The sequence below is a fragment of the Pagrus major genome, chromosome 12, assembly GCF_040436345.1.
Source record: "Pagrus major chromosome 12, Pma_NU_1.0".
In the NCBI taxonomy this organism is placed as follows: domain Eukaryota; kingdom Metazoa; phylum Chordata; class Actinopteri; order Spariformes; family Sparidae; genus Pagrus; species Pagrus major.
This window is the reverse complement of record NC_133226.1, coordinates 6,497,821-6,522,548: the sequence shown is the minus strand read 5'-3', so window position 1 is coordinate 6,522,548 and position 24,728 is coordinate 6,497,821. Positions and strand designations below refer to the sequence as shown.

Sequence of the window (24,728 nt, the reverse complement as noted above, 5' to 3'; positions counted from 1 at the left end):
GTAACTGCTTAATTTACCAAAAGACAAACATTTTGCTAGTGCCCACATCTATCTTAAAGCTCTAACTGCTGCCAGTTAGCTGCTATCAATTATTTAAATACGTCCTTAGCACTGAAATGAGACATTATAGTTAGTCCTCCAGTTTAAATAAAGCATTTTTCATTGTTTGAAAGTTCTTCCAATAAAACATAAACCTCACCTATGTGTGGCTTATCCAAGCACAGCTTGCTTTCAGTGGTTGCATCTTCTTTGCCTCAGGCTGCAGTAGGTTTTTTATTACATTTCAACATGTCACAGTAGGAAAAGCACCGGTGGGATTAATATATTAAATAATGGCTGCATTCCATTCAGCTTCTTCAGTTTCAGGGACTTACTGCTGTGCATGGTGACACTTGCACACTTACTGAATGGGTCAGAGCCATTAATAATGTTAATAGTGACACCTGTGCTTTTTCAACTATGACAATTCAAAACGTCTGCTCTGAATAAGGCTTTGCACTCAAGATTGACTAACTTTTTAAAGGTAGCCATAATCCTTCGTGATAATCATTTTTTAAATATAAATTCTTTACCGCTAACTCCCCCAAATAAATCCCACGAGTTAAATAATAGGCTATGCTCACCCCAGATTCTTTGAACAGTTGATGTGAACTGAATACAATGATTTTCAACTCTATTACCCATGAATGCACATCATTTTGAATTGCAGAAATGTATTTTTTCTGTTTTTCCATCCTTAATCATTTTATGCCCTCTGAGACTTTTCTTGAAGGGAGGCCTTGACCCTCGCTGACTTAAGATACCACTAAACATGGGTGCCTTTAATCAGGATTTACACCCTTAATGGTTATTAATACAATAAAGAAATGTAAACAACTGCAAACATAGGTGGTAAGAACCAGAATTAACATACCATACACCACGGTGGATCGTCTCTCTGCCCATCTTGAGCTGATAGGAACTGTTCTCTTCATATCTGCTCTCCAGGATAACTGAGGTAAATCCAACTGAAAGGTGGGATGAAGCAACTATTCGTCCGTCACACAGTTTATGTATGTGTGCCTGCAGGATGCTCTCCTGTAAGGCACCAGGGCAGGGGCACCAAACACACAAAAAGTTTCTCCCACCTTGGAATGCGGAAAGGCTGCTTCCTGTCCTGCCAGTTAAGAAGCTCGTTATCAGAACAGCCGTCTTCACTGCTCAAGGAGAAATTTCTCTGATTCAATTATCGACTCTGTTTTTGCTGTCCGCCCTCGTAACCAGGAAGGGAGCAATCATCGGCCAGTTTATGAGACCTAAAAGGCCTGCAGATGCACAGCCAAAACACTTCCTGCTGTTCATACTATCAGGGGACATTTTGAATCCGAATCCACAAGATGTTTGTTCCTTCAGCAGTTTTGTTTGTACAAATGTCTTCCTTGTTTGAGTTTAGTTGCAGAGGTGGGAAGGAACTACTGGAAATACATTTACTCAGCTACTGTACACAACTAGTGTAGAAGTACTGTACTTTAGATGAATATTTCTATTTTCAAAGACAGAGGGTAATATTGCACCTTTTACTTCGGTTATACTTTTTTTCCTCCAAGAGCTTTGCTTACCTGTTACTCTACAGATTGAGATTTTGAGCCTGTCATACACAGTGTAAGTGTTGTTTGAATGAATTAGTTTAACAATACCAACAAGTAAGTACAAAAGTACAAAGTATAAAGTAGAGACAGTACTAGGTTCAGTGGGAGGTTTAAAGAATTGTAAGATCAGAAATGTGGACTTTGACACAGAATAGCTCAACTCATTTTGACACAAAGAAATTAAAAGATTGATGAATTAAATTAGATAAACTGTTTACGGCAAGTATGGCATCAAATTTAGGAGATTTTAATTACTTTTAAAGCCTTAATATTCATAAAATTTAAGGCCAAGACATTTAAAAAGGGCCTGCAGACACCCTGAAAAAGCTCTAGCTCTGTGCTATATAAACTTGGCTTTCGATACTCGAGTACCTTTTAGTCCTAAAACCTGTGTAGTTTGGAATTGATGCAGAATTCTAACCTGTAATGGAGTAAGTCTAACTATTGTGGTATTGCTACTTCTTCCACCACTGTTGAGTTGTAGCCTCTATCACTTTGAAATGTTCAGCAGCTCTTAAAAATCACGGCACAAACGAGAGGCTTTGAAAGTCTAAACTCATTAAGGCAAACGGAGTGTGGGAAGTGTCAGCGGCTCAGATGCCACAGCTGCGCAAATATTTCAGCGATGGGCCCTGGGCCCGTCTGTCAAAGCTGAGCTGCTGCTCGGTTCGTATAGGGTCAGACTTACTGCAGGCTTCAGTTTGAAGATCTTTCAGTAATTTGTTTGTGGTTGACAAGATAAGGAGCTATAAAGCAATCTCCCCCTGGACTTGAAGAAAATCAGCAAAATGACAGAGCTGGAGAAAGTGGAAATGTAATATTTAAATTCCACAACATGTTTATGCAACATTGAAGCAAACAGGCTTGCCTTCCAAGAGAAACTGCAACAAGTAAAGCATATCAGAATAAATGCATTAGTAGTAAATTTATTGAAAAAGATACAACCAATTAGATGGATGGTTCACGATCCAGAAATATGTAACAGAACAGAATGGAAGTGCATTTTTATAACCTTTTTTTTTTCATTTATACCTTTCAAGACTTTGCACAACAGTCACTGCTTTACTAACAACATTTAAAAAGACGGGTTTGGCTTCTGTCGGCAAATTCATGAAACAAAATTAAAAACAGCCTAACTACAGTAACTACGATTAGAAAACTGGAGTTAAAATTAAACATAAAAAACTTAAAACATTCTCTTATTTTACAAACTATGTTCACTTCGGTAATAAAAATGAAAACAAAAGTAAAAACCTTTGTCAGCACCATTTTCTTGTTTGTTTTCTAAGTCAATTTCAGTTAAATCAATTCTTCAACTACTGTGGCAAAATACCTGACTCGTGACAATCCCCTTAAACATGCTTAGTAAAAAGATCAGCCAATTTATTTAAACTTGAAACACCTCATTATTGAGGAATGGTACAGCATCTTTGTGTCATACAATCTATACTCACTGGTGTAGCAGATTAAACAAACAGTCCAATTTTTGCTCAGGTTCTGTCTTTCACATCATTTCAGTTAATTAATCAATTTCTGAACTATGGTGGCAAATGTTGGACATGTCAGTTCAAACACTGCAACAAAGATGACGTGACTCAAAGAAGTGGCATAAACATAATTCAATATTTATCAGCTAGTTTTGCTGGAATGGTTGATGATAAATGACCACAAAGGTCAACAAATTACACCCAGCTGTATGCTGAGGTTGTCTTTGCAAAAGATACCCTCATCCGACCCTAAAATTCCTTGATCATGACTCTTCAAGAAAAGCCATTTAACAATATCAATCAATCTTAAAAAAAAAGACAAAATGCGCAGTTTTCCTTCCCACTAAATTTATGTATGAAATGTAAAGACTGTTTGTATTGTCCCTGTGACGTGTGTGCTGTCGCTGCCCCCTGCTGTTCAAGTTACACAAGGTGGAATAAAGGAGCAGCGAGATATCCATGATTTGATTGTGCATCTGGTTTCATGTGTTTTATGGGTTCTCACAAAGGTCAGTGGTCCGTGGTTGTAATCAGAAGTGGATATATAGTACAAGTTTACTGATAAAAGTTCAAAGTTCAAGGATGACAGAGACAGGCATCCCCTGTGTGTCCGTCAGTCATGTGTACATGTAGCAAAGCTTTGTGTGGGGAGGGTTTTTAGGAGGGACTGGAGGGACTGTTGGAAGAGCTGGTGTCAGGTGACGCGCTGGGCTGCTGCTGATCCTCAGGTGTGCTGTCCGCCTGCAGCGACGCCATGGCTGCTGACGAGTACTTGCACTTGGAGGAGCCGCATTCGCAGCTAAACAGCTTGCTTTTGACTTCCCAGAAGTGGTCGCCATAGTCAAATCTGAGAGAAGAGGATGAGAAAGCAAAGGATTTTAGACGAATACTTCTGTGAATCTGTTACTTATCAAAACTTTATCTACTTTTCTTTTAAAAAAGTAAAGTTTTTTTAAAAAGTTTTTTAAGTTAATGTTTTTTCACCTATAATTTTATAGAATCTATAAAACCTTGAACTTTACACCTTCAACAAAATAACAATTAGGTCTTTAATTGTGTCAGTAACCTTAAACTATATCAGTTTCAGGAGAAAAAGAATACAATGGCATCAAACGTAGTATTATAGTACACAGAGACTTAAGTCATGTTATATCCTATTGAAACTTAACTGAGTGGAAATTGTGGTACATCATCATTATCAACAACAGTTTACCTAATCATTAATTTATATGATATTAGGGGCCATTAAGATGACATCAGCCAACATATCATCATCATCACCACATTTTTAAAACTCTCAGATATCAATATTGATATCAGGCATGATGATCAAGAAAAAAGAAATGATGTCTTTAAGTGGTTAAGAAAAAAAAGTCTTACCCAAGCTCCTCTCCAGCCATGATGCTTTCACTGGCAAAGAAGGCAATGTGTGGGAAACGAAGGTCCTGGTGCGTTGTGAACACTCGACAGGCAAACAAGTTGGGGTCGCACATGTGATTGAGGAAGCGGCTGATGTTGCCATAGAAACGGGCATCAATGCAGTACAGATCTTGTGGCTGGAAGGAAGATAAACGAAAATTTAGCTGAGGAGAATTCTGTCAGGGAAGAAAACTCTAAGAACTCAAAGTTAGGAGTTAATTTGAAAATAAACCGAATAGTCACCAGGAAAATAATCAGAGTGAAGGTTTTAATTATTTTTTCCATTCACGCCTGTATCCATTTTAGAAGATCCAGCATGATGTACTTTACCTTATCATCCAGGCTGAACAGGTAGGCATCATTCTGCCTCATTTCTGCCTCTGCTTCGGAGATGATCTCACCTACATACCTGTTCAAAGGCAGACGAGCCGTCAGTAGCTGCTGACATTGCTGAAACATTTTAATGCTAATGCCTTCTGCAACATGCCAAGATTTAATGAACGCGGAATTACAAGGTTTTTTTTTTCCAGAGAACTGCAGTTGTGAGATACTGCGCTTCAAAGAATTAAGGTCCCTGCTGGTAAACCTGGCAAGAAATTATTTCACCGAAAGATTATTTTTAATTTAAAAAATAACTCCACACATTATTCAAAACTGAAAGATCACGAGTAAGTAGATGTCTCGGCACTAAAATATTTTACTGTCAAATTCAGTTTATCAAGCCATCAATTTTCCAATCAAGCTTAATAATTTGGTTTTGATGTACATACATCCCTTAAATCTTTTCAACAAGCAAGAAACAGTAACAATTATAAGCACTTTGTTGTTACCACTGTTGTTCCTTACACAGACAGCTTAAATGAAATGTCTTTATTTCTCTGTAATAACTGTGGGTTTGCTCCAAAACGTGACTGACATCATATTAACAGACTAGCTCCACAAAAAAAGCCAAGAAAACAAAACAGCACACAAACCAATGAGGTAAACATACATCTATCTCATGGCTTCTCAAAGCTGAAATGCAGAAATGTTCACAGATCAAGTACTGTATAAAAGTTTTATTCATGTTACGTTTAGTCACATTGGCATCATCTGATGTTCCCTGGAGATTTTAGAGACATTTGCCCAAAGAAAGATCGGATTTCAGTGGGTTTGAACACTGTTGGAAACATTTTGGATAATGTCAGTACAGAAGTCAACAAAATATATAACAAAGGTCTAGTCGTTTTTTAGACATTTTTATCCAGGAATGTTACATAATATATCCTAAATTATATATTTTAATGATGCATTAAAAAAAGTCAGGTTGTGAATGTTGTGGATACATATTGTGTTGTAGTTGTCAGTGTGCATTATTTTGTCTGGAAATTGTATTTTCCATTGATGTTTCTTGACTTTTGCAGTACTTTTCACATGTTTTCTTGTGTTTGGTATGCACCAAGACACAAAGGACAATTCCTTGTATGTGAAAACTTTGGCAATAAACCTGATTCTGATAGGTGTGTTAATCCGCTGCGGAAAACATTCCCAAGTATATGAACCATTTTCCTCAGTTTGAGTGATGTTTACTAAGAGCTACAGTAACGAGCTGTTTTAGGAAATTACTGAGCCTTTTTAAAAATGAAACTATATAGTAGTGGCTGGTTTACAAACGTTACATCTTCAGGAGAAACCAATGGACTTGAAGCTGAGAGCCACAGACAGAGTAAGGAAGTCTGCGAGCAGTGACAGTATTTTCACGGGATGCGCTGACAATTTAAAAAGAATTTCGAATACTTTTAAATTTAGATTAGAGTATGCTGTACAGATTGTGTGACATCTTGGGGCAAAAATTTTCTTGACTGTACTTTCACTGCAACAGGTTTTTGAAATAGCACGCAGAACCCTAAATGTTTCTCTTGTTTTAAAAAGCTGTCAAAAATAGTCAGCATACGTTATCAGTATAGTGACATCAGCAAAACACCTCAGTGACATCGACAGCACTACTGAACACAAGTAGAACTGATAGCTATGTCTCTCTACTGCGCTACTAAGCTGCTACCATCTGGCAGAAGGTACAGACACTTCATATGTGAGAGTAGCAGGTGTATCACATTACGGGAAAAGTGACACAACATGCCTGTTCGGATTACTCAATAAATTAAAAAATAAATACATTTTAAAAATCACTGACAGATATGCAAGGATGCAAAGCTGTGGCTGCCTTGTATTGTGGTCTTTTGAGGCTACAATCAAATATCCACCTGTAAAAAGAAACGCAAGGTGAACTGTGAAATACAAACAGTTTTATTGGTAATTGGGACTTACTCGCATACAAAGGTCCCCTGTGGTATGTCTTGTAGTGTGCGGACACCCCAGCCTTTCTTACTGGTCCTGAAGAGCTGAAGCTTGGTCCTGGAAGATATTTACCATAACACACATTTACACAGGATGTGCGGCTGCAGATTGAATTAAAACTGCATTTTATCACCTCATAGACTTATTTATGCTCGATAGTTAAGACACATTTGAATAGTGCTTCTTCACACAGTTCTACCAGTGTAGCGGTTGTCAACAGTACGTTTTCTAAAGCTGTGGCTGGCATCTGAATTTGCTGCCCATAGTTAAATGAAGTTTTCTTTAATAATAATAAAAGTTTGAATACCTGAGTCCATTTTGCACTACGCGGTTCTTGCAGGTCCTCCAACAGGAGCATGCATGGTTACACTCAAAGATGAGAGGAGGTTCTTCACGGCAGAATTCAGGGAGAAGACGACCGGTCTAAACGTGACAAAAATACATAAATATTATGCACTACATGGTATATAGACACCCTGCACACATACTTTTGTGTATTGTGCTGTTTTTAATGGTTTAAGGACCCTTACTTCCAATAAAAGCTTACTTTGTTCAGGTGTTTACCTACTTTCGGACACATCTTATTAAAAGAAGGCAGTGTGGTCTGTCTGTGTAGGCATCTATTCTTACCTTGTCGTACCAGCAGCGCAGACTGAGTTGTCCACACATGCAGATACTTGTCGAACAGTCTTCCTTACAAACACAGTACTGTTGGCAGTGGATAAAGAGAGATAATAAATAATAAATAATACTGGTCACTTCACATTGCCAAGCACAGAGAAAAATCTCTTGGTGTCCTTTAATGTACCTGATGAAATGGATTATAACTTACCTGTAAGTGTGTTATGTTTCTGTCAATGTTCATGGGGGAGGTGACACAGTTTTCAGGGATGTATTTGTAGCTGTCTGGATAAGGTTCACTGTCGACAGAGTTGACACAAGGAATAGGAACTCGCTCCTGCCCCAGAGCTATGTCACTGTAAACGGAGCAGACAGTGGTTAGGGGCTGTCAGTTTTCAAAAATCAAGAAAATCTTATGCAGAGATCCTAGCAGAAAAAGAAACAATTCTGGGGTCAAAACTGCAGTGTTTTGCCAGCTGAAAAGTTTTTAATCCACAGATGAATTGCATTTTTATCTTTCCACCTATATCATTTCCCACATTACCACAGTGTTTTTTTCCGAGAGGTAAAGCATGGAATAATTCAAACCTGTGAAGGACATTTTGCTCTGCATTGAGCCTGCTGTTCTTTGCGTCCCTCTCCCTTCTGTTGGCCTGCAGGGCTGCCCAGGCCTTCGAGTTATGGCTGCAGCAGTCTGGAGGAGTTTCTCCCTCGCGGTTCTTCATAAACACATCTGCTCCTCGAGTGAGAAAAAGCCTGAGGAGACCACATTTTATTGAGCAACAACAAGGCACTTCTGAACAAATTTTCAAAGTTGCTCTTCAATCCTCTTGTTTTTGGCTTGTTTGGTTTTTTTTTCTTTCTTAGGAGGCAGAAACTCACGTGACACAGTCCAGACGATTCTCTCTAGCAGCGATGTGCAGAGGAGAGTCACCGTGGATGTTGACGGCCTGCAGATCACAGTGGGCATTCAGGAGCAACTCTGCGATGTCCACACTGCCCGAGAATGCTGCCCAGTGAAGGCAGATGTTCTCCTCCTAAGACACAAAACATCATAAGGCAACAATTATATAATATTTGATGTTTCTGTACATTATGTCAATCAGAGGACAGACTCCTTTACCAACCTTGTCCCTGATGCTGATGTCGGCTCCTTTGGACAGAAGCAGTTTCACCTGGTCCACATGCTTGTACTCTGTTGCCCAGATCATGGCTGTCCAGCCTCCATCATCCTGAGGTAAAACAAGACTTTTATCTTAGCATGCTGATCACTGATCAGCTGAAACATCAAAAACATAACATCATATTGAAAACTTCCACAAGCACCTTAACAGAAAAACAATGTTTTTATTCCAATTCTAAAAGGCAACTATATTCAAATATGAAGCAGCAGTGTTGCCTTCTTAGAACAAAGGTTCACCAGAGGACAGACTGTTTCATTACATCACAGCTGTATTAATGGCTAACTTCTTGCAGCAAGGTCAAACATTTCAAACAAAGACACATCAGACGCAGTGCAGTTCTTTCTATATCTAATTTACTGGCATCAGAGTGCATTTGGAGGACGTATCCAAACGATTAGAACATTCGTACAACTTTACAAAGTCATTAAGTGCTTCAGAAAGAGCCACTCTTCAATCATTCATTCAATCATTAGTCTATCATCGGTTCTTTTTGTCTGTTCTGTCTGTGCTCAGAGCCTAGTGTTTTAACAGTCTGTAGTAAACAAATCATCTGAATAAAACAGTGTTAACTGAATGTGAACCTTGCCTGCTGATGGAGATTTTACTTCTGTAAATGGCATCTTTGAGGTTATTTGAACATTTGTTGAGAACATTGATGGAAACAGACCTAAGATCATCTCTCCAGTATATTCATCAAAAAGGGTTAAACCCAGGTTGGACCTGTTATATGAAGCAATTTATTGAAGCTATTTCAGTGCAATAGTTTAGCTGAAGTATGCCCCTTTTGTTTCCTTGTCAAGAGGTTCATGATAATGATGATAATGACAATACCACAATGTCTGTAAGCTAAATATGAAGCTATCATCAGCAGCCTCTTAGTTTAGCTCAGCTTAGCTTAGCATAAAGACTGAAAGCAGAGGGAAACAGCTAGCCGGGCTCTAAGCTAATTAGCATGTTGCATCCCATTTGTTAAAACCGCATACAAATCAACATTTAAAGATGTGGCTACCTTTCATTCTTACTAAAATGACAAGACTCCATCACTGCACCTGGCTAAGAAACATTTCCAGCCCATACCTCCCTGGAAAACCACAACTTTTTTTACATTTGTTTGTGTACAGATTAAACAAATGAGATATAACTTGTTCATTTTTAAGCTTTAGAGGTGCTGGAAGGCAGATTCTGTTACCTTCTGGCTAGTTATGTTAACAACTAACTTCCAAGACTTTTGAACAAAAGTTTAAACTTAGACTAGTCGAGCAAACAGTCAAAACTGAGCGCAAACTAACTAACCTGCTAAACATGAAAAAAAGACTTATTGAAAACAATCAACAAAACAAATAATCTTTAGGAAACACACTAATTACGAGAGCATTTTTATCAGTTGAACGCAATCATACATAAACACATTGAAGACACAAGAGTTAACTGGTACTGTTAACGTTAGCAGGAGATGCTCATTTGACTAGAAAGTAATCACATTCCAATGCAAATTATGTCAGTATGTTATTCAAATCTGTACATTAATAAATAACAATAGAAGTTTAGCTGACTAGTATTTCTGGTGCCAACTAGCAAGGGTAGCAACGTTTAAACGACTATTCGACTAATTGTGCACATCCCTACTTTGGACAGAGCCAGGTAAGCCGTCTGCAAAATTGAACTGAATTCTGCATCATTCACAATCAGCTGTATGATGTCAACTTTAAGAACAGCACGTGCACCTATGTATGGTAAGACAGCCAGTCATGTTATCAGCTAGTAATGAGAAAGGGGTTTTGAACAACAATTGCTACTAAATGATGATATTGAAGAAAAACAGACAGACACACACACACACACACACAAACACAGTTACTAATGTAAAAGTCCTATAATAAACTCTTCATACCTGAGATCACTGAGGGGATCAAAACACTGAAAGGACAATATGAAACTCTACCGACCTGACAGTTAATGTTGATCAATCCTGTGGACAGAAGATGTTCCACAATGTTGTAATGGCCAGACTTCGCCGCTAGGTGGAGACACGTGAACCCTTCAACATCCTGAGAGCAGCAGACAATCCAATTATTGACCGATTCAAAATTCTCAAGGTAAATTTCAAATAAATATCCACAGTTTAGCATCTTGAATAAAATCAGTTCCTTTCGATTTTCTTTCTTTTCTATGACATCTGCCCAAAAATTCAGTCTGGTTTTACCAATCACTGTAGCCGGCTGATGAAAGTCTATGATACCCTGAAGAAACCAGTTGCGGGTTTACCTTGTGCGTGGCACTGGCTCCAGCTCTCAGCAGGTACAAGACCGTCTCCATGTGGTTGTTCTCACAGGCCTCCATCAGTGGCGTTCGCTGATCTTCATCACACATGTCCAAGTTTGCACCGGCCTGAAGAGGCAAACATCAGAGAGCCACTGTTACTCAAGAGATTGCCAAAATCCTTCAGTGTCAAATTCTAAGAGTAACTGTTTGACTTTTTCCATTTAAAATATAAAATGTATTACCACAGGAGTGACTATAGAGCACGCTGAAAGATTATCTTACTTGTACAAGCATATGGCAGATATCTTTGTATCCTCCCTCAGCTGCAGCGTGGAGCGGAGTGCGTTTGTTCTGAGACTCCATCTTAAAGTTTGGGTCGATGCCGTCCACTGAAAGGAAATGGAGAAGGAAACCATTTATTTAAAAACATCTGGATAGAAACAAAAGTTAGATGCATTTAAAGTACAACAAGATAAAAAAAATGGAACAGAGCACTTTTATGAAGAACAGGGCAGATGAGGCACTGGAGGAGTTAACATACCCAACATGAGGAAGACCTTTTTGAGTTCTCCCGATTTGGCTGAGAGGTAAAGTTGTTTGGGGTGAAATCGCAGCTTCTTGGGCCTGATCGAAACATACAAGAACAAAAATTTGAGTGCTTGTTTTGGGTTGTATCTAAGTCTTTTGGTCATTCATCTTACTAAAAATGACTCTGTGGTAGTAGAACTTACTTCTCTGTGTCCAGAGCTACTAGGATGCTCTCTAGTGTCTCTCTAGGATGCCCTTGATGAACTGTAGGTGGCTCTGTTGTTCCCGTCCCAGCCTGGAGTATTGAGTTCCTGGACGATCCAGGAACAGCAGATGTGTCGAGTCCATGTGAAGAACGAATGGGCAGCGAGCTGTCGGCCCTGCCGCTGACTTCAGCCCCAACGGCCAGTCGAGAAGAGCTGAAAACAAAAACAAAAAGGAGAAAAAATATTTTTAAGTTGCTGTCTTTACTTCGTTCTTGCATATTTACCAATATGCTACCAATATTATCAACATACACCCTTCAATACACCACAGTTGGTAGTTTACCTGCCAGTTGTGGTGTCAGCTCGGCCCTCTGGGACCCCGGGCGTAGCAGGTCCTTGTGCAAGCACAGTGGGCACGGTGGAGGTGGTGTCGGCCTTGGCGATAGTGACCTCCTTGGCCTTGGTGGCCTCCTCTCCACAGTGGGGACAGAAGCTTTGACCTTTCAGCACCGAGGCACAAGCACGATGGAAACGGTGAGAGATGCTGATGTCTGGTTGGCACTCCATGAAGGTCCCCTGCACAACGAAAAACAGCAAGTCTCTGTGAGTTTATGGCCACAATTAATGATTAGTCTTATCAATGTTTTTTGATTATTTTTTTTATCATTATTTCATCTATACAATGTACAAAAATGGTGAAATTGTATATCACAATTTCCCAGAGCAGTGCCCTGTTAAACAATTCAAAAATATTCTCTTTTATATAATCTTTTTTTTTCCTTTTCTTTTTTAACATATAAGGAGAAAGAAAATGGCAAATCCTCACATGAGAGAAGCTAGAACCACAGAATGGGAACATTTTCTAGATACATTTCTGCATTTTTCTGCCTGATATGCAGTAAATCAGTCTTGGTAAAAAAAAAAAACACAGCCAGTTAAACACAGTTGTCTGTTGAATGAGCACCATAAGGTAGGTGCTGGTTTTGGTAGTGACATATGAATAATGGACAACTCATCTTACCACCCATGCTCCAGTGAGACAAAATGAAATTGATTTAGCGACTGTGTACTCACGGCCCTGCAGAAAAAGCCACAGCCAGGGCAGCACTGGTGCTTCACCATGCCGTTGCGGTGGTCCTCGCACAGAACCAGCAGCTGTACAGAGTTGGAGGGACGCATCATTTCATGTTTCAGGACGGCGATCTGGCAGCGGGTCAACTGTCCATCAACGCTCTCTGTGGCCATGCACTTCCTGTCTGCCAGGATAAGAATCTCTCGACTCTTAGGAGTCTCCATGCGGCAGCTGCAGAGCGGAAGCTCCTGAGCCTCCTCGATGGCTGACATCGAAGTGTCTGCAGAGAGACAAAGTCCAATTTATTTACCTCTATATCAGTTTAAATTTGTTTCATTTAAATTAGCAGAAGGACTCAATGCCCCAAATGATAGGCTGGCTTTGATGTCACTCTTTCACTAGATAACACCCCCCAAAGCCACTGACCGGTAGACAGGCTGGCCATTTAATTCTTTGACACTATTTTGACAGTTATATTATATTTTTCAGTCTTAATTTACTTTCAAATATAAACATGTTCTCCAACAAAACTGTATTTTGTATTTAACAAAGACAAGACAAACTTCATTTTGTTTGTTTTGTATGTTTGTCGAAACATAAGCAGTGACAATTCTTAGTACTCAGTGCTTCAAACACATTTTGGTTGGTAGCAAACAAAGGATTGAAGTATGATACCCTTCTGATCGGCATAACAAATAAATAGTCTGCTGTTCTGAGTAAGATGCATTGTGATATCAGGAGATAAACGACAAATATCTTGAAAAAGAAAAGTTTGTTGGAATCGACAATGATCTGTGTGATGTACCAGGCAGTACGTAGTCTGTAGACACTGAGCTGTGCCCAGCTTTTCCTGACATTCAGATGTGCTGTATATGCTCATGTAGTAACTTTACATTGTTAAGAGAATATGGTCTTTTACTTTTTCTTGAACAAAAATCAAGAGAGAGGCCAAATACCAGAGGAGTGAGAGAAGAGGGTATGACAAGGGCTTCATTTGATATACAATATGATAATATCTGTGGACAGGTTTGTAAAAAATATCTATCGCATTTCATTTAGAGAACCATATGTTTGACTGGATAACTGCTCGTCTTTCGTCTTTGTGCCTGAACTCTCTTAATCTGTGCAGTTGATTTCATGACAGCTCCTTAAAGCCACCATGGGTGAAATACAATAGAGATCATTTTGACTGGATCCATTATAAATTGGCATGGGATGTGCAGTGATGTGCACCAGTGATATCAGTGAAGTCAGATGTCTACACAGAGCCCTAAAAATAACTATAAAACACGACTCACACAGCCACAGTCTGTGATTTAGAGGAGTCTGGTATGGTAAAGTCAAGAAAAGCACAACTTAGTGACAATGGTGGATAGAACACATAGGATGGATTATTACCATTGTACCAAGTTTCCTCATTTCCTCTAAGCTCACCTTTGTTCTGTGAGGAGACTGCAGGCTCCTGGGGCTTGTTGAGGTTGACCGACTCAGGTAAGGGAATCTGTGTGTACTCCTTCCCATCGCCTGCCTGGTCATGAGATGAAGCCTGAGGCTGATCCACCGCCTCTGGTTCTGAGCAAAATGACAGTGATCAGTCAGAAAATGCTTCACTGTTTACCATGAACTTTTAGCAAAAAGAAAGAAAACACAAAGCTTTGAGCAGCAATGCCATAAAAATGTAAATTATCACTGGATTTTAGTGTTTGAGTTGACAGACAGACTTCACCATGATCTCTCAAGGTTTTGATAAATGTGTTGTTTGGGAAAATGGTGCTGCAGCTGAGTTTGGATAGGTGATTTCTTCATAAAGTCTTCATATAATAAAGTTCTGAATAAAGTAAAGAAAGGCTTTACTTAATTTGAAGTTTAGTAACTGACCGAGGCAGATGGAGTTTTTGTACAGTTTATTGTAGTAACAAATCTGAAAATTAACATTAAACATGATAGACTTTCTGCAGGAATGTTTTCATTATTATTGCAGGAAAAGTCTCCATACAATATATTTGAACATCCAAGTAGAAAGAAAATAATATATTTGAATTGTATTGTGCATACAATATTGATATGTAATACCATTATGTAATCAGAGCTTCACTGTGCTAAACTTTAAGAGCTAATGCAGTTTAGAGCTCATTTTCAGTTTTGAGTTATGATAATTTGAATTTTATCCAGGGAAATTAGTTTTTTTGTGCATTTTTAGCCAATAGGAGTTGATGTCAGGTCCCAGTTGAATCTCAATAGATTTAAGGGTGGAGGAATTAATTAATTTCTGAAATTACTAACATAGTTTGGAATGTGAGTTAAACTGATGAACGAAAGTCTTAAAGTGTCAAAGGAAAAAAAACAACTTCTAAATTCTTTCAAAGACAAGCATAAGTTTAAAGTTTGCTAACAACATTAGCATTTTTCCTCCTGACATGGAGCACAGGTGAGCAGGTTAATGACTCTATCAGGTTTGCGTGACAGGATCACCTTTGGCCTTTATCCTCCTCTTTCGTTTCCTGGACGGCCTCAGCCAGGCACTGTCTGCTTTTGTTTTCTTTTTCAACTTCTTCTTCAGACTGGACTCTGTACTCTGAGGCAGACAGACACCAGAAAGTCATTTACAATGAGAGGTGAAAAAAATTAAATGTAACTGCACTCCGTAGCAGTTATGTTGAGTAATGATAGTGGGTCTTACCAAGTCGGACTCTGTGCCCTCCTCCTCTCCCTCTTCTTCCCCAGACTCTTCAGACTCCTGTTCGTCCCCAGCCTCCACCACAAACACAAAACAGAGTTCATTAGCAGCCTTTAACATGACATGTCAAAACAGGATATGCTCTAATACCTTAGAGTCACGCAGTGATACTTGAGAGGGAAATTCAACTATTGTCTTCGATATTATATCTCAAGAACGTTTAACTTTCGTCAGCTGACAATAAGCCCACCTGGGAAATTAAAATAAAACATTTGACTCTTTCCCAAAGGGCCATCTAACAGTTGCTGCCTGACTTTTATCAAAAGTTTGAATAAATCCGTCTACATTCTGCTCACAATAAAAATAAATTATACATCAGTTCAACAGGCCTTTATGTTCTGCACTTTGCATAAAATAGAAAGTTTCACTTGTGTAATGTCAGGATAATAAAACCACTGCTTTATGTTCCAACCTGAGAGATGGGTTCAGATGTTGCTTCCTGGGCAGCACTGACAGGTTCTTCTGCTGGCTGCTGTCGCTCCTCTTCCTCAGACTCCACCTCCTCGGACTCTTCCTCTTCAGATGCATTTTCAACCTTCTCCCCATTTATGTTTGCTACCTCTTTAGTCTGTATGACAAGAAAGGACTGGAGGTAATCATAACAATCTCAAAACATGCTGTAAAATAAACAAAATGTGTCCAGAGCAAGTATCAACACCATCTGACTACATTCATGAAGAGTTCACAAAGCGTGCAAGAGTAGAATGTGCTTAAAAATGTATTCAACATTACCTCAGAGACTTAATACTGAATATAAAAACGTGGGAGAAAAATTGAGAAAGTCTCTTTTCTGAGGTGCACAGACCTGCGGACTCTTGGCAGACTGTTGGAGATCCTTAAACATTTCCAGGACAGTTCTCTGCTTAAGCACTTTGGTTTTCTTCTTGGGAACCAGACTGTATGTCCCCATCCTCCTCTTCTTCTTCCGGGATGAAAACCCTCCTGAGTAAGAGCCTACAGCATGAGAGAATAACACACACATTTGCAGAAAAAAAGAGATGATGCTTTGTTCTAATCCACTGATTACTTTTCACTGAAACCCAAAAACAAAGGCTTTTTTCTACAACTTTGTGTTGTGGTAATGGAATCTGTCTGGACCTAAATGGAGTTTGGCTGGAGCTGGAGGAGCCGGAGGAGCCACATGTGCTGCAGGAGCTTCAGGAGCCACAGGTGCTGCGGGTTCTGTCGGAGGAGTCGGAGGAGCCACAGGAGCCGCAGGTGGAGGAGGCGCTGGTGAAGCTGCTGAGGCCGTTTGTGCTAAAGCCGGCATATCTGATGGAGTCTGAGGTAGATGGTTCTGAGCGGAGGACTGCTGCGACGATGTCTGAGCTTCAGGTGCAACGTGAGTCTCCATTTTCTCCATTTTGGCACTCTTTGCTTCTCTTAATTCCCTGTTAAGAAGCTGCGAGTGACAAAAACCAAGAAGGATTTACCAATTTACACCACCAGACATGAACAGAATCATTTGATTTTCACCCAGATTTTTTGTCCACACGACTGCATAATCTGCTTCAAGAAGACACTGACCCCTGTGCTTTACAGTAAACAAGGTCCTCTTGTGAAAAGCACAGCTCAGAAAATATTTCAGCTGGATTTTATTAATATTAGTGTTTCCCTTGGTTTGTGTAAGGCCTAGGTGCACGCATTTGGCAGGGGGGGTTTTGGGGTATCACATGAAAATTTAGCATCATTAAATTTAGGACCATTATTCACTGCATCAAGCAACTTCATCGTTTTATATGTGATTTTGTATACATCTACTATGTGGATGTATTGTGTATTTCTGATCAGAGGCTGATTCTCATGGTTTTGGCCCTTTAGTTCTGATTGTTGGAAATCTTAATGCTACAGGATACAATGACATTTTAGACAACACGGTTGTTGTTGTTCTTCTTAAAATTCATGGAACAATCTAGAGGAGGCCTTTTCTTGTTTTAGCATGACAGTGCCCCTCATGAACAAACCATGATCTATGATGAAATGGTTTTTTCCTAGTTTACTATGAAATAACTTAACTGGCCGGCACAAAATCCTGACCTTATCCCCATTCAACACGTTTGGGATGAACTGGAACACTGACTATGAGCCAGGTCTTATCGCCCAACATCAGTGTTGGAACTCACTAATGCTCTAATGGGAGAAAATCTCTGCAGCCAGGCTAAAGTCTGATGGGACATCTTCCCAGAAGGGTGCAGGCTGTTACAGAAGCAAGATTAACACCCATGGTTTGGAATGACAAGTTCGATAATCACACATGGGTGTTATATTTTTAGAATGTCCAAATACGTTTGTCATTTAGTGTATACTTAAAACTTGAATTTCCCCTCTGGGGATCAATAAAGGATTATCTTGTCTAATCTTATCCTCTAATCATTACATTATTTAATGGGGCTTTTTCCAAGGCCTCCGATACTCCCTATGATCCTGGAATCAGCATTGGTGTGTATACAAGTCAATGCACCGATGTGATGCCACATAATTTATTATTAGGAATGAGACGCTGCTACTTCCCAGCAGCATCCTGTACAACTGTATGCATCTTAACTGATGTTTTACTGCACAAGTACCTAGTAGGCGAATTGTTAAATTCTAGTAACACCACATGAGAGATTTACAACGGTGCAGGAGGTCTGCAAGTTTCCTGGGCCTCTAGTGCTGTAAAGGCTAGAAAAGTTCCATTCCTTAAAACAGAAATGCTTTGTCAAAATGTAATATTTTTTATTAATTTATCAGTTATAACTGACCCAGTCTTCCTATTAGTGATCTCTGAGGGCTGGAGAGGGATGACAGGTGAATAAGGGGGATGCATTTTGGTCATTTTGCGAAGAAGGGGGAAGGCGTCCCTCCTCAATCCTGCACAAATCGCCAATTGCAAGAAGCCAATTTCCATAAATCCCATGTGATTTGTGTAACTTTGAGCAAATCCGTACACACTGGTGTCTGATCAGTACTTATTATCCACTAATACACAAAGTTCAGGTATCACAATCGGTATTAAGAAGGAAAAATGGTATTGTAACATATCTACTTATTTAATGATTCAAGTATATCACCCTCACAAAAAGAGACAATAATGGGTCAGAAAACACCAGTGAGCTGCTGATAATCCACCGGATTCTGATGGTTTACCTTCTGTGCCGGGCTGACAGCAGGTCTGGACATGGTCTTGCGCGCTCTGTGTATTGTGACCGGTGCTGAAGCTGGTGCAGGAGGCGATGCTGTGCCATTTTTAGTGTCTGGTGTTGTCCCTGTGCTGGGGTCAGTCCTTAGTGCACCTAAACTCTGTGCACACCCAGACGCAGAGGAATGGAGGGGTGTGTTCATGTGTCCCCCTGTCGGTGAGCCCGAAGGCAACCAGTTAGTCCTATGAGGGGAAACTCCCAAACCCGGCGACGCCATAGAGCCGCCTTCCTTCTGCTGCTTAGTGAGAATAAATCCATTGCTTCCAGTAACTGAAGCGTGCGGCGGCTCCGTGTCTGACGTGCCATTTTCGTTTACCAGCAGTAAAGTCTTGTTGTTGCCTGTTGCAGAGCCATTTGATGGGCTCTTGTGCCTCGTGTCGTCACGTTCAGTGCCGTTAAGCATTGCCTCTGCTGCCGGTGAGGATGCCAGTCTGGCTGCTACGTCTTTGTCACCATCTATGGACAAAGAATAATAAAATGTTAGAACTTAAAATGCAAACAAGTCATTTTCATAAATGAAGCGCTTTCAAGTTTAATTTGACTAGTACCTGGCATCTCCTCTCCGTTGCTTGCTGAATTGAGTTCCTCTTTCTTTGTGGAGGCACCCTTATCCACACTGCCTATGGCTAGACCAGCGGGCTGTAGAAAAGAGAACACATATATCAGGGGAAATCTAATTTAGAGCTCCAACTAACAATTATTTGATCTTCATTGAGCCTATGACAAGTTCCCAAAGCCCAGAGTGGCCTCTTTTAAAGTGCTTGGTTTGTATAAGTAAAACCAAAACATACTCCATTCATGACATCTGCACAGAAATAATTATTCAATTATTCGACTGAAAGAAAGTTTATTGTCAACAATTTTCAGAATTGATTCATTGTTTAGGTCATTTATCAAGCAAAAATCCCAAACACACAGAATTTGCCACTTTTGTCTGTTTAATGTCATTGTAAACTTAACATTTGGGGATTTTAGACTTTTGATCTGCCAAAACAAGACTAATTTCCTCCTCTAGCTGAAAAAATAGTTGACAGATTCATTTTCAATTAAACTAACTGTTGCAGCTCTAGAAGACAATGCATAAAACTGAGGAAAATAGAACTGCTGTTTATTTCTTTTCTGCTGACCGTCTAACCAATCATTTCACAAATTTCTAAATGTGAAAAACAAAGTGTGTGTCTGTTTAAGTCACTGAGTGCTCTGCAGAAACCTCTTTCTTTGTGCTTTTCAGTAATGTTTTTTTATCAGATTCAAAGACTATAGAGTAAGCTGAGAGAATGAGGGCAACCCCCATTCACTCTCATTGTCAGTCTTCTCTCTTTTTATGCTATAGCCAACCAGCAGAGCAGTGCATGCACTGCCAGAGCTTCAAAAGAAATAACAACCACCCACAGACCATCTTTACATCCCATAGGAGGAAGCAGTTGAAGAGGCAACACCAGGAAATGTAATCCTGTTTCTTCCTCCTGAGCAGACTGCCAACCTCATGCACGCTCCTGGAAAATGAGCCCAAAAGAAACAAGAGAGGCCCGAGGGACAAACATCACGACCCCCTTCACACTAAAGTGACTTTTGAGATCAAATGTTTAAGGAAAGTGGTCATAGGTCAGTTTGACCTTGAAGAGCAGCATACCTCGGACTGAGAAGGAAGGTTTGCACTCTCCTCGACCTTATGTGGAGGCTCACACCAAACAGAATAAAGGTGGTTGTACAGACAGATTAGTCTTATCTAGTGAGTTGTAAAAGCAGGTATTGATAAGACAATCAAAAGACCAGCAAAAGGCAAAGACCACTGAAAACTGATTCAATTATTTAAATTCTCCTCTCGAATCCTCAATTTAAACAGACAGCCTGTGTCCTGAAACCTGCATACAACCAGAGACCACAACTAAATGAGCCATCAGGACAGATTTCCCAAATCATTCTCCAAAAACGTGCTCCTGAGTCCCTAAGCCGAACACGACCATGCACCTTGTCAAACAGCAACAAGGTCAGGCCAAGAGCTGAGAGCACAATGACTGAGGGTGTTTTCCCAAAGAACATCTAGTCCTCTGCGCTGTTTGATCTCAAGGAATCTAATGAGCACGTGCAAGGGTGAGGAGAAGAAGACTCCTTTAGTTCCCCTTTTTATTCATGGATTGAGGAAAGCCAGTAACAAAAAGCACACCAGCCTCATCCCTCCCCCTAGTGGTGGAAAGTGGAACATACAGACTGGAGACTGAAAGGAGAGGGGGGGAAGGGAGGCAGAGAAGGCTGTCTGCAGATCTCCGCCATTTCGCAACCAGATTGTTTACTGACACAACGTGGCCATTGCAGCGCATTTCCACTAGATGGGGAACGTAGGGGTCTGGAGGCTCATGGAAATGGATATGGGAAGTGCTGAGAGAAGCTCCAAATGTTAAGCCAAGGCTCTGAGGCCTGATCAGGAACCTTAAGAAGCAGATTAAAAAATGGAAAGAAATTAGAATAGACTAAAGCTTCAGCAATGGTTGTAAAAATATGACTCCAGGTTCACAGTTAAAATTCCAGATCAGGCCTTTTTTTGAAACTGCAAATAAGCTTAGTCATTGTTAGAAATAAGCTCTTAATATATTATATCTGGTAAAAAGATTCTGATGCATCCATTATTCACAGTCCTTACAGCATAATGTGAGCGTGGTATGTGACAAGGCCTGGATGTTCACAGTGATGTGACCCATCTTAGAAAGTACTGCAGGAGACCTAAAAACAAGTAAGAGCTACCAAAACAAAAAGCCAAAGTACATGATACAATCAGCTGTTACACTGCCAATGAGAAGATGCCAACACCCAGAGATCAAGGGGAGAGAACAATGAACGAGTTGCCTTTCTGATAACGAGTCCCACATTTTTTGTTATATGATCCCTTAAACTGTAGCAGTTATAGGCTATAAGTGGTTTCACTGAAGAGTGATTTCCTCTTCAACAGATGGTCAGAAAAATACTTGATTTTTGTGCAGCAGAATTCATTGTTTAGTATTTTCCTATCCAGTTAATAATCTTTGAAAAGAAAAGAATGTGGTAAAGAAAAATTCTTGGTTTTGCGTATTCTTAAAAAAAAAAAGAATTGCAGACAGTGCGATCGCAACAACCCGTCTGTGTCTGACGTGTAATGACATGCCTCTTTGCCCTCTTTTTCTGCCACCTGCCGACTGTCTGCTATCTAAATGAAGAAATCACAAAATACTTGAGCCTGCTTTGCATAAAATCTAAAAATAAACTACAGTAATATGTCAATCATTTACCTCTCCAGTGACTGATTGTGCAAACTGACTGATCAACACATGCAAGGCCTGACCCTCAGCCAGAAAACTGCTCAGATGCTCAAATCCTGAAGCACGTAAACATGGAAGCTCCCATCGCAGACTGAGATGCAACCTCTAGATTGATAAACAGTCACCACACCCTTATGTTCGAGTATATTCCTGATCACATAACCTAGACTACGTATACCTCCAACTCCCAGGGGCCTCATTATATCCTGACCATGAGGAAACATACAGGAGGGATAAAAGCAAAGATGTGTCAAAAGGAGGTTGGATCTGATATTTAAAACTACTCGTAGGGTAGTTTTCAGATCTTCAGGAAGTCAGACCTTCAATCTTTATGTCACATCATGTTTACCCTGCTGTGACTGCTCTAAATACAGCAGTTACTCTTATCCATGAGGAGCTCTCTCCTACAACAGGATCCAACACGACGCACTCAAATCTATCTTTGATGAAGCAGCACTGATACTAAGAAAAAAACAAACATTGCTCCATGAGATTAAATCCTCGACTTCCAGAATTAAGAGCCATCAGTTGCTGATAAAGCAGCAGCAACTGTCTCGAGAAGCGCATCCTACAAAATGAGAAACTATCTCATCGAGAAGACAGCAGGAGCTCAAAACAATTGATTTTAACTTTACTATGGCTAAAATGAACTGAGAAGCAAGACTATGCATCTCCTCAGACCATTCAAAGCCAACCAAGGGTGAAGACTATAAAGCTAACATGTCTTTCCCTTGTGTGCCTCCAGGAAGCATCATACCTGCTTTCTTCTCATGGCCTCCATTGAGGAGAAGAAGGCGTCAGAGAGGGAGTGTGTGAGGGAGAGTGTGTGAGAGAGGGAGAGAGAGGGAAGAGGGAGGACAGAGAGAGGGAGAGAGAGACGAGAACGTGTCGAACAGACTGTTCCTCTTTTCCTTTTCTTTCCCCGCATGCACATTCACCTCGTCAGTCATGTGACCTGGTGGCTCCCTCTGTCGGTCCTCCTCTTCAGAGGGTCTCCACAGAGCATGCTCAGTCGGTTCAAACTGTAACCCACTCCATTTCTATAAACTGGAAGACCTTGTTGCCACTGAAGACATCCAGTGGAGCAGACTCCTTACCTTACTGTATACCAACAAGCCGGGAGAAGTGCATTTAAAAATCCTGTTTAACACATGCCCTACTAAGGTTGTCATCTCACCCTTTATGCTAATATTTCAGAATCACTCACTCACTTTTATTTCTGCTACTTCTTTGTACAATTGTTACTACTATTAATGTGTTGATGTTGCTCAGGGGGAAAGAGCTTCATAGCCGATTTGTGAGTCAGTTTAAGAGAATGGGGAAACTGGTACAGGTAAAAAAAAAAAGAAAAAGTAAAGTAAACTGGATGTCAATGCAGAGCCTGGGGAGCCTAACGTTTTCAATCGTAGACATCAGGCCACAGCCCAACCTCTCAACAGGACAGTCTTTTGTCTCCACTGAGCCTCGGGCCAGTGAAGACGGCAAAACACAACGCTGCCAGACCATGCAACAGATATTACATCACAGAAATTAAGTAACAGACTGAGCTGCCATTGAGGATGAATTAAACCGCAAAAGGAGCAGAACAGATAAACACAAGTATTCTGTTGTGCTCAGTACAAACTGCGTGAATATAAATGTACAATACCAACTTAGCATAATGCATCTTAACAAAGGCTTTCTATTGTTGTCAGGTCTTTGTACTGCATGTGGTCTCTTGGTATTTGGTCTACTAGAAGATGATTTTCACATTAATTCTCTCACAACTTAACCAACATCTCAGACACATTGGAATGTAGATGTAGAGATATTGGCAGCTTCTCTTATTTCAGAATGAACAATAACAATCAACCTAGTGCTGACACACAGGCTCAGGTTTACCAACTTTCAGGACTGAATGCACAGTAAAGTAGGGAAATACGTTCTTGTCTTCGGCCATGACAGAGCTGCAAGAAAGTAAGGATGCAGAAAGTCAGACAGATACTGTAAACTACAGCGGTGAGAAGCCAACATTGTAAGTTAGGACACAATAACAGTAGAGTTTAACACACCTGTGAGCTAGTATGCAACGCCCTCACGACACAAAAGGAGGTCATCCATGAGGAAAGAACATTTACCTAACAATAACAAAGAATCAGCCTGTAAACAAGAAAACCTGAAGCCCACAACAGTATAATTAGAAACTCATTTCAACTATAGCAAAACAAATGCTTGAGCCCATTTGAGCCTCTATCTGGACTCCGATGAATTGTAACACAGTTGGTCTGTAACATGTTTGGACAGATTTGAACTCGAGATGGACATGTCTTACTTCACGGTTAAAGGGCCACAATGCTGAAGCAAAGCAGATGACATAGTATTAAAAAGCCTAGTCTGTAGCCATGCTAACTTGTGAAGTGTTATTTGGCCCTACTGTGGTCTCCCAACTGATCTTGGTGATTCACTACTTTTTCCACTAGATGCATTTAACATTTTTGGTTTAGACTGAATTGTCTTGGCAACTACTGGATATATTGCCATGAAATTCAGTGTAAGCTGACAATAAAGTTGTATCGTATCGTATATTCAATGTCCCCAGAGGATGAATATCTAATAACATTGTTGATCCCTTAACTTTTCAACTAGCGCCATCATCAGGTCAAAATCTCAATGAGGAGACAACATAAGATGTTATCACGGAGCATGATTTTTGGAAAAGATGACAATGGTAAATTTCCATTATCAGGATAATCATAAATCAGGATAATCGTGAATATCTTCACGATTGACTTC

General features: G+C 40.1%; 1 protein-coding gene across 1 annotated transcript in view; it reads right to left on the bottom strand.

Annotated features, from left to right (window-relative positions):
• Positions 1 to 2,538: 2,538 nt before the first annotated feature.
• ehmt1b (euchromatic histone-lysine N-methyltransferase 1b) overlaps positions 2,539 to 24,728 on the bottom strand; it is a 28,738-nt gene continuing 6,548 nt past the window's right edge. Inside the window, exons 2-26 of the mRNA XM_073477925.1 lie at positions 19,212 to 19,302; positions 18,611 to 19,119; positions 16,580 to 16,883; positions 16,287 to 16,435; positions 15,894 to 16,049; positions 15,425 to 15,496; positions 15,217 to 15,319; positions 14,179 to 14,316; positions 12,747 to 13,024; positions 12,016 to 12,248; positions 11,670 to 11,885; positions 11,480 to 11,562; positions 11,221 to 11,327; positions 10,942 to 11,064; positions 10,623 to 10,724; positions 8,620 to 8,724; positions 8,375 to 8,529; positions 8,081 to 8,248; positions 7,704 to 7,848; positions 7,502 to 7,579; positions 7,179 to 7,294; positions 6,842 to 6,928; positions 4,865 to 4,943; positions 4,496 to 4,671; positions 2,539 to 3,962 (exon numbers count right to left, since the gene is read on the bottom strand). Of these exons, the coding sequence (XP_073334026.1) occupies positions 3,773 to 3,962; positions 4,496 to 4,671; positions 4,865 to 4,943; positions 6,842 to 6,928; positions 7,179 to 7,294; positions 7,502 to 7,579; positions 7,704 to 7,848; positions 8,081 to 8,248; positions 8,375 to 8,529; positions 8,620 to 8,724; positions 10,623 to 10,724; positions 10,942 to 11,064; positions 11,221 to 11,327; positions 11,480 to 11,562; positions 11,670 to 11,885; positions 12,016 to 12,248; positions 12,747 to 13,024; positions 14,179 to 14,316; positions 15,217 to 15,319; positions 15,425 to 15,496; positions 15,894 to 16,049; positions 16,287 to 16,435; positions 16,580 to 16,883; positions 18,611 to 19,119; positions 19,212 to 19,302 (3,963 nt within the window). The 3' untranslated portion in view covers positions 2,539 to 3,772. The remainder of the gene's footprint in view (positions 3,963 to 4,495; positions 4,672 to 4,864; positions 4,944 to 6,841; positions 6,929 to 7,178; positions 7,295 to 7,501; positions 7,580 to 7,703; positions 7,849 to 8,080; positions 8,249 to 8,374; positions 8,530 to 8,619; positions 8,725 to 10,622; positions 10,725 to 10,941; positions 11,065 to 11,220; positions 11,328 to 11,479; positions 11,563 to 11,669; positions 11,886 to 12,015; positions 12,249 to 12,746; positions 13,025 to 14,178; positions 14,317 to 15,216; positions 15,320 to 15,424; positions 15,497 to 15,893; positions 16,050 to 16,286; positions 16,436 to 16,579; positions 16,884 to 18,610; positions 19,120 to 19,211; positions 19,303 to 24,728) is intronic.